This window comes from Limulus polyphemus, unplaced genomic scaffold, assembly GCF_000517525.1.
Source record: "Limulus polyphemus unplaced genomic scaffold, Limulus_polyphemus-2.1.2 Scaffold343, whole genome shotgun sequence".
NCBI lineage: Eukaryota > Metazoa > Arthropoda > Merostomata > Xiphosura > Limulidae > Limulus > Limulus polyphemus.
In genome coordinates, this window is record NW_013665953.1 from 260,423 (window position 1) to 270,839 (window position 10,417).

At 33.7% G+C, this 10,417-nt stretch overlaps 1 protein-coding gene across 1 annotated transcript in view; it reads left to right on the plus strand.

Annotated features, from left to right (window-relative positions):
- Positions 1-10,417, plus strand: part of LOC106457535 (voltage-gated potassium channel subunit beta-2-like) — a 40,584-nt gene that overhangs the window by 11,414 nt on the left and 18,753 nt on the right. Inside the window, exon 3 of the mRNA XM_022383521.1 lies at positions 9,587-9,712. Coding sequence (XP_022239229.1) covers positions 9,587-9,712 — 126 coding nt within the window. The remainder of the gene's footprint in view (positions 1-9,586; positions 9,713-10,417) is intronic.

Sequence of the window (10,417 nt, forward strand, 5' to 3'; positions counted from 1 at the left end):
TATAATTTTGGCGGGAAGCTAGCCAGCTTTTGTCAGGCACTGAATTGCTGGACCGTTGAAGTAAGATAATATTTTCTACAAAATCACTAATGTCCGATGGGAAATTAGTAATATTATTGGAGAGACATTAACGTTTGATGGGAATTTACTGACGTTCGAAATTTATAACTGTTCCCGGTCAAATGTATATTTTCCGGTTGATAAGGGTTAGCAAAATCACAGTTTATAGCTTACATGGTTATAACAGTTTCATAGTAGCCTTGTCTCTTCTCCGCTGTTTTTATAGGCGAATATTTTCTAAAAACTTCTGATATACCCATTACGAAGTTGATTCTTTGTGTTCACGAATGTTCTACAATCTTGTAGAATTGGCGGGAGTTTCGCCATACGTAACTAACACAGTAAGCTAGACACGTCCACAAATATAAACTTATTCGAAACAAACGTTGACATTGAAATAAATATATAACAAATTCGTTATACGCAACATATATCTGATACTACAAGTTACGCATATTTTTACATCCAAATTCAACCCAAACAACGTTCATATTAAAAATAAATACATAATAATAGATTCGTTACAATCATGTATTTATATAACTTACGTCCAGGTGACGGGTATTCCATCTAGTTACTAATATTATATTTTATGTGATTTGTGTGTTTGTAATTAAGCGAAAAGTTACACAATGGGCTGTCTGAGCTCTGTGCACCACAGGTATTGAAACCCGGTTTCTAGCATTGTAAGTCCGCACACATACCACGATGCCACTGGAGGACGCGTATGTAATCACACGTGGTCTTAAAAAAACGCTTTTAAATATTTTGCTTAATTATGTAGTCTTCTAAAACAACTCTAGATGTCATTATAAAAATATTTGTTATAACACTATGCAAGTTGATCGTCAACATTAAAGACAAACGTTTTTCAAATGATAAAAGAATTTATAATACAAATTCAGCAAAGATTCACTTCTTAAAACTAGCCTTGAAAATCTTACTTAGATTTTGCCTATATGGCGGGAAGTGATTAAAATAGAAAACTCTTCAACCTTCTATGAAATATTTGTAGATTTTGACTTGTTATTCACTAGAAATTTTCACTAATGAATATAATTTTTTTTCTGCTTCTTTGTCAAGCTCATGTATTGTATATTGTGTAATTAGGAAACAAATGACAGAAAATATGAACGAAAACATTATGCTAACAGATCTTAGGTAATTAGCTGAGTGTATATCATTGTAAACCTGTCTTATATGTTTTTCATATTGCTTTTATAGGAAACTGAGATTCCGAAATATTAGTACATTAGCGAAAGAAAGCTCCGAAAGTTAATCAATTCTTAAGTGTAGGTGCGAAGTGTAAAGGTGTTTTTGTTAGAAAATAAGAATAACGATACAGTAAGTGTTTTGAACGTTTTGCCAATGGCTGTCGCGTTTTTTTTATTTACAAATAGATCAATTAATGTAGATTTTATAGACGGCGATGCTGTGATTTGAACAAGACATTCAGCAGATGTTTTTGTCGTATGTAGGGGGACACCATTGCTATGACGACTATAACTACGAATTGTTCTTCAAACTTAGAACACAAATTTTCTATTGTCTAGAAATCAGATTGGATGATAGCCACATCTAACCTGGGTTAGAGCTTGACATTTGTATGAACTTAGGTTTAGAAATGTCTTTGAAGACCCACGTTCGTAAACTAAATGGTTTATTTCTGTATCTACTTTCGTTTCATCATCGTTAGCTGTTTTGTTTTTGTTTTTTATGTGGGTATCTCACCTAAGCTCAGTGAAGCAAGAAGCCAACAGAAATAAACTCGAGTTATTTTTCATTCGCAAAAGCTTTCAAGTGGCTCAGCAGCAGGTCTGGAGCCATATAACGCCAAAAATTAGCTTTCGAATTCGCGGTGAGCAGGCCACAGGTAGCCCATTGTGTAGTTTTGAGCCCAATGACAAACAAAGAAACAAAAACATTAACAAACACTGGTCGACTTTTTAGAGACTTAATGAAGAGAACCTAACAAGAATATAGATTTCAACACTCAATAAACGACCTTTTGCTATGCCCTTCTTAGAAAGGAAGCGATATATGAATAGTAACCGTTTTAAATACAAAACTATCAAAAGCCAATTAAGTATTCAATGTAAAATTATCAGGACTTAGCTTAAGCTCCAATTATGAGAGTATGTTCATATGTTGTTATACGTCATTTTGGTTTAACTAACTGACTGTAAATTTTATATTGTTATTATTATTGTATGAATAAGAGTTATTTATTCGCATTGACGGAAGTATATACGTACAAGCCATAATGCAAGCAAATACGAAGATTAGTGGAAGAATGGAAGATTTTCTTACGGAAACATATACGAATTATACTGGAAACGTGTACAAGTTATATTATAAGAAATGAGCACATATACATATATTATGATGGAGGAGTCTGTCTATCTATCTACCTTCGGAGGAAGAACAGAGATTTTATATAATTGAACAGATCAAGTGTTTGGTAAATCAGCTTAGATATTATTTGAAGTTTTTTGATATCTTTATCCATATAAGAAGAAGTACAACTGGATTGGCTAAACAGGAGGTATTACATTACAGGATATATTGGATAAGCTATACGTTGATAAGAATTTCCGGGTTCTCTCACGTAAATACGTTTATTTCAGATCGTGTAGCAGTAGTTGTGTGGTATTTTCAGGTGCAATAATTTTCCGTTAGAGTAATCGGGTAGGTTCTGCAGAATAACAGGAAGAAAATGTATTACCAAGCAAAGCTGAATTCTCTGAAATAAAAGAGACTAGACACAATCTGTAGCAAAACGAAATAATCTTTATTCAATTCACAAAACAAAGACAAGTTCATGAAAGATAGAAAAACAGAAAATTCTAGAACAGACCTTTTAGCAATGACCGCCGTTCTGTGTTATGACCAGCAACCACATACACATGTATATATAAAAATAATAAAAATTCATGTTAAACGGGGGGGGGGGGGGGTAAAAATATGTAATATACTTCTCATACCCCAGTTTCATTGAAGTTTTGAGTCGTAATAAGCGGGGTTGCATTTACTAGTATTTTGATAATAAATTATTAAAAAATGCCAAATATATAAGTGAAACTGATCAAACTATAAAACATTTTAAAACACATGAGACAAGTGGAACACTTAAGAGCATTAGAGTGTGGTGGGATCATTTGAGAGGAATAATTAAAGATCTTACTCAATTATTGGAAAGAAAAACGTAATTAAGAAAGAAACTGGAAATTAAGCACCTTTAAATAAAGTTATTTCAATTATTTCTTACTGAAAATATGTATAAGGAACATTTGAAAAAACAAAGCACAAATCGAGCTAATCGTTTTGAAATTGAGGAACGAAGCCAAAGAATTAGAGAAATTACATCTCTACATTACATTTTTCAGATGACGAGGAATATTCAAGTTACAAAAAAGCTGTAACAACAGTTTTGGAGAATAAAAATAGTGAAGTACCTCAGAATTAAAATAAAATACAATTTATGATTATAGAGTTTCATAAAAAATTGTTTTCAGAGGAATGGTAAATCAAATTAAGGACTTTTACCGATTTTACCTCCCTCCCCTCCACAAAAAAGTGTGGCAGTATTTTAAATGCTCCATTAACGCTTACAGAAATAATAACTGCTGCTTCTAGGGACTTATCCTTTGCTAATGATTGGTAAAGTCATTAGCAAAAGATAAGTCCCCAGGAACTGTTGGCTTAACAGTTGGTTGAGCTAAGTTAAATTTTGGCCTCAGATTGGTACTTCCCTGTTCTAGGTTTTCAAAGACTCTATAGACACAGGTGAACGTTGAAGAAGTATGAATAAAGCAGTAATAAAGTTAATATATAAAAAGAGAGATTACATAGAGTTAAAAAATTGGCGACCTACTGGCTATAAAGTATTTTCTAAAGCCATAAAAAGCAGAATGAAACCTGTTATGGGCCATTTGGTTCATGAGAGCCAGACTTACTCAGTTCGAGATCGCTGCACTTACGAAAACATAAATGCTATACGTGATATAATAAACTCCGCCAAACAAAATAACGAAAGTTTAGACATGGTAAATTTAGATCTTGAAAAAAGTATTCGACTGCATAAACTGTAGATTTTTAAGAAAGAAACTCACGAAATACCGTCTTTTATGTAGTTCATGGATTAGATTCATGTTCAGTCATTCTTTTGTGAAGTGGTCTACGACAAGAAGATCCAGGAACTACTTTTTTACATTAACTACATTACTTTTTTTTTTTTGATAAGTTACAGACAATTATTTCTGTAAGACCAATATCGATATTTAGTGATCCTCAAAGACTTACTTTTGCCTTCTTATGCTAACAATATAAATGCCTACATTAGATAGGAGACAGAATTCAGTGTTATTTCAAATACTATAAAGAAATTTAAATTATATTCTGGATCCAAGTTTAATGAAGAAACGTCCTTTTGTTTTATAATCTGTTGCTTGGAAAACAAGTATAGAAAATGAATGGATATATATGGCCCATGGTCGATTGCTTTTTTTTGTTTCTCTGTTTTTAGCGCAATGCTTCATAATGGGTTATCTGTGCTATGTCCTTAAATTTACTGTTGACCCATAATGGGACAACCTAAATGGTCAAATCTGCGGATGAAAGCATTTGGAATTTAATTTAAAAAAATCATTAAAATGGATTCAAAGAACTGGAATGAGCTGAATGAGAAATGTTGTAAGTTTGATAAAATTTTAAATGCTTTCTTTATCAGTAAAAAAAAAAAGCAAATAAATTCTTAATCAAATTATTTATACGTGTAATAAATTTGGTGCATTAAAAACTCCTAAGAATTTGATAAATAATTCCCAAAATATTTGTCTACAGTTTGTTTGGAGGAACGCTCATTGGGTAAATAGAAATACCGTATCTTAATCTTTCGAAGAAGGTGGATTGAATGTGATATCTCTGAATGATAGACTAACTTTTTTTTTTTCGGATTCAGTATTTCGAACGTGTATTATATAAGCCAAGCAGTTCGTCAACTCGAATTACAATTTTTAAACGAGAATATCAGCGTTTTGAATTTCTTTCTTTCCTTTCTTTTAACGTATCATTTAGAACCAAGATAAAAGTAATGACTTTTTTATAACTCTGCTTTAAAAAGGATGGCATGGTGTCAATATAAGGTGAAATATTGAAAATTCTTTTCTTAAGGAACCTATTTTGTCGGATTCTTATTTACTAGATAACATCATTTTGTTATTTTTCATGGTTGATAAATAATGTGATACCAGTGTCAGGAATTGTGGGCCAGAAAAGAAATAAATATTAGGTTAATCTTGCTGCCACGCCTACAGAGTAAGAAGATGAAAAATGCTTGAACCGATGATTGATTTGATGTCAACAAAACTTAAGCACGTTGTTAATCCTCTTGGATTCACCACTAGCAGTAAAAATGTAATTGTGATCAAGGTGAGATATCTATCATAGAATCCCCAGTAACAAAACATAACACTAAAACCTTGCACTGCAGTTTGATAGAAAAAAAAAGGAAATTGTGTTTTGAAGAAACAGATGGAAAACAATATACGGAGGTCTAGCCGAAAACATGATGCGGACATATGGTAGACATGATGCAGACATACAGTATATTTGATGCAGATATACAGTAGACATGATGCGGACATACAGTAGACTTGATGCAGACATACAGTAGACAAGATGCAGACATACAGTTGACTTGATGCGGACATACAAGAGACATGATGCGGACATACAGTTGACTTGATGCAGACATACAGTAGACATGATGCGGACATACAGTAGACACGATGCAGATATACAGTAGACATGATGCAGACATACAGTATATTTGATGCAGATATACAGTAGACATGATGCGGACATACAGTAGACTTGATGCAGACATACAGTAGACAAGATGCAGACATACAGTTGACTTGATGCAGACATACAGTAGACATGATGCGGACATACAGTAGACACGATGCAGATATACAGTAGACATGATGCAGACATACAGTAGACTTGATACAGACATACGGTAGATATGATGCACTCCCTTCTCAAATATGGTTAAAGCGAACAAATGTAACTAAAAATAACTTGGGCCCATATTGTAATACAGTGATTGTTAATAACTAACATATGTATTTTAGTTATGTTGTAAATGACGTTTTATTAAACGTGATGTCCAACTATTTCTGTAAGATGATGTGAATCGTAGGATTATAGAAACTAATGCTCGTTTGTTTGTTTATGAATTTCGCGCAAAGCTACACGAGGGCTATCTGCGCTAGCCGTCCCTAATTTAGCAGTGTAAGACTAGAGGGAAGGCAGCTAGTTATCACCACCCAACGTCAACTCTTGGGCTACTCTTTTACGAACGAATAGTGGGATTGACCGTCACATTATAACGGCCCCACGGCTGATAGGTCGAGCATGTTTGGTGTGACAGGGATTCGAACCCGCGACCCTCAGATTGCGAGTCGAGTGCCTTAACCACCTGGCCATGCCGGGCCACTAATGCTCGTATAAAAATAATTCTAACTTACCTTCGGTCTGGCATGGCCTGATGGTTAGAACGCTCGACTCGCAACCTGCGGGTTCGAATCTCTATCACCGAACATGCTCGCCTTTTCAGCTGTTGGGGTGTTATAATGTGACGGTCAATCCTACTATTTATTGGTAAAAGAGTAGTCAAAGAGTTGACTTTCAAAAAAATTGGGATCAAGATATTATAATGGTTTGATATAGATCAAGATATTATAAATTTCACGATTTTTGAATAGTTATATTGTGTTATGTATATTACGAGTTTTTAGATAATTAGATTCTTTAAATTTTAAGTAGTTATATATATATATATGTGAATCACCGAATTGTTTTCAGCCAAACTTGAAAAATAATGTGTTTTTATGTCAATAAAAACGTCTGTCTATCTATAATAGTTTTAAAATATCATTAAGGTGTATATAATGAAAGTATGCATCTGTTTTGATGGGTGTATTTACAAACAAAAGGATAGGCCAGGTTAATGCTTTTAACATGCCAGACAGTAGGTGGCGGCAACATCGACATAACAATGTTAAAGATCCTTGTTTTTAATCTTGTTTGTTTTAGAGCAAAGCCACATCAGGCTATCTACCACGTGGAATCAAACCCATAATTTTAGCGTTGTAAGTACGTAAACTTACCGCCGTCCCATTGGGAGGCATTTAATCTTGTTCTTAACTTCATAGGAACTATTCAATATATTGTAATGTGTATTCGGGTTGTGTTGAAGGTATATTTAGACCACGTTGGAATTATATTCAAGCTGCATACAGATATAGGCAGGATCCCGATTTTTATGCAGAAACAAAATTATCCGTCTAGCAATTTGAAATTATGCTCATAACATTGCTAATTATGTAGTATGTATGCAGAAAAGTTAAAATTACGCATTGACTATGCGGCAAAAATTAAAATTATGCACCCCTTTACCTAAAGTAAAAAATAAAAGCCAAAACAATAATACTTTAAAGGTTGTTTCCTCAGAATTAATCTAATTCTACCAGGAAAACAATAACTTATGAAACAAGAAAAATAACCACATTTTTAGATCTTATAATCTGACTAGTCAGCATTAGATATGACTACAATATTGTAATGGTTATTGTAGTTCTTTCAAATGACTCATAGTGTTCCAACCACTGCTGTGTTAGTTGTATCCCAGCCGGCACGATGAGCTCTGGATTGAGAGAAACGCGTTGTAGGCAATAGACATGATAAATATTTTATGATTGGAATACTATCATTAAAGACTCTTCTAATTCTTGAAAATCCCAAGGGATTTAAGAATGAAGTATTTAAAATGCATTAGGCCTAATCCTAACACCTTGTGACAAATGAAAATAATTACAGCATTGTTTGGACAAAGAACAGTAGGTTAATTTTAATCATAAACTGGCTTTATATTGCGACAGAGTGTTATGAGCTACAAAAGGTATGATCAAATAATTAGCTAGAAGAAGAAATGATGAAACATATTATGGTTAGTTAGCTGCGTAACTGGGAAACATATTATGGTTAGTTAGCTGCGTAACTGGGAAACATATTATGGTTAGTTAGCTGCGTAACTGGGAAACATATTATGGTTAGTTAGTTGCGTAACTGGGAAACATATTATGGTTAGTTAGCTGCATAACTGGTAGCATTTTGGTATTTGAAGCTTCACAATTTTCGCACACACACATATATATATATTGTTTTTTTACACAGCTTCTGCCTGGGAGAAAGAATTACAATGGCGTTTCGATGTTAATAGCACAGCGATACATTTTATTTAAATATTCACTAAAGAGTGTTAGTTCTTAAATATATTCAATAAGAAAATGTTAGAACTGTGTGATGTTTTTAAAAATGGAAAATTAATAACTGTTTTTATGCCAGTGTATAATGTTATACTAAGTAGTTATAAAAGTACCGAAATTACAACTCAGATAACTTGGGACAATAGGAAGAAAGCCTTCTGTGGAAATACACATTCGTTTTCTTAGCTTTTAACATGGTCTTAAAATGGATAAGTATTAAATGGACTGTAAAAACTAGATTCTGAAATAGAAAAAAATAATGTTTTTCTCAGTTTAGATAAGTGAAAGCTCTGTACAAACTGTTTTAATGTTAGTTTTCATCAACAAGCCAAGAAAACAACCGTGTACTTAAGTTATATTTTCTATGCAATTCGCGAATAATGGGATTTTTTTTCGTTTGGTATCACTTCGTTAAACGTCTCCACATTCCAATTCTTCTATTCTGTGATTGATAGTAGCCTAGATTTAACATACCCGAACTGTAACTCCAAAGATTGATGGTTCGCGACCCGTAGCTATAAAACGCGCTCCAAACTTTGGGGTCTTGGGTGTTTAATAAGAGTGGCAGTCATGCCCTATTATTGGATCAGACAAGAGTAGCCCAAAAATTAGCGATGAGTGCTATTTAGCAGCTGCCTTCCCTCCCGATTATCAGTTCAAAATTAGAGAAGGCAACAGTTTTTGTGTTGTTTCTGAAACAAACTTTTTACCGCAAAACCTTTTTTTTTGACAAAGCATAACTAAGGATTTGCAGTTAACAAGTAGAGAAAAGGACTATAACCATCCAGAAGCTCCAATAATATATTTTTTGTTTATATTATTTTTTTATATTTCTGTTTACCTATTACATATCATCTCCCAATGCCTCTGAATCTAAGGACTTATTAACACTCTTTCATTCTTTCTTTGCAATAATTTTCTGTTTTTTAACTGTCTTTCAAGACCCGAAAGTGAGAAGCGCAGTTTTCCAACTTTTATGTTATTTAACTGTCTTTCAAGACCCGAAAGTGCGAAGCGCAATTTTAAAGCCTCAGTACGCGAGATATAGATCTTGAGATTCACAGACCGGCACGCTAATCCTTAGGTCATGCCCTACCCAAAGGGCAAAACAAATATTTTAAAAACACACTTAAATAATGCATTTACATTAATTTCCTTCACGAGACTTGGCCAAGATAACCATATGGTCATAATTTCAGAGCACCCATGGCCAGTCTGGAGTGTCTGGACGAAAGCACTGTGTACAGCGAAAGTCCGATGCCTACTCGTCCTCCGAGTCGACAGACTTCCGTTCACTGGACAACAGGAATGCGTTACAGGCAAGTGAAAGTTGATAAGTGGCCATGAAATTGACGAAATTCTTTTGTCTATGGTTTTTGTGAAGAAAGATTAAGTTTCATGGGCGTGGGTAGTCCTACAATCATATCCTATTTGTTTGTCCAGAAGTTAATAAGACGTAGGTAGTCCTACAGTCATATCCTATTTGTTTGTCCAGAAGATAATAAGACGTAGGTAGTCTACAATCATATCCTATTTGTTTGTCCAGAAGTTAATAAGACGTAGGTAGTCCTACAATCATATCCTATTTGTTTTTACAGAAGCTAATAAGACGTAGGTAGTACTACAATCATATCCTATTTGTTTGTCCAGAAGATAATAAGACGTAGGTAGTCCTACAATCATATCCTATTTGTTTGTCCAGAAGTTAATAAGACGTAGATAGTCCTACAATCATAACCCATTTGTTTGTTCAGAAGTTAATAAGACGTAGGTAGTCCTACAATCATATCCTATTTGTTTGTCCAGAAGTTAATAAGACACAGATAGTCCTACAATCATAACCCATTTGTTTGTCCAGAAGTTAATAAGACGTAGATAGACCTACAATCATAACCCATTTGTTTGTTCAGAAGTTAATAAGACGTAGGTAGTCCTACAATCATATCCTTGTTTGTCCAGAAGTTAATAAGATGTAGGTAGTCCTACAATCATATCCTATTTGTTTGTCCAGAAGTTAATAAGAC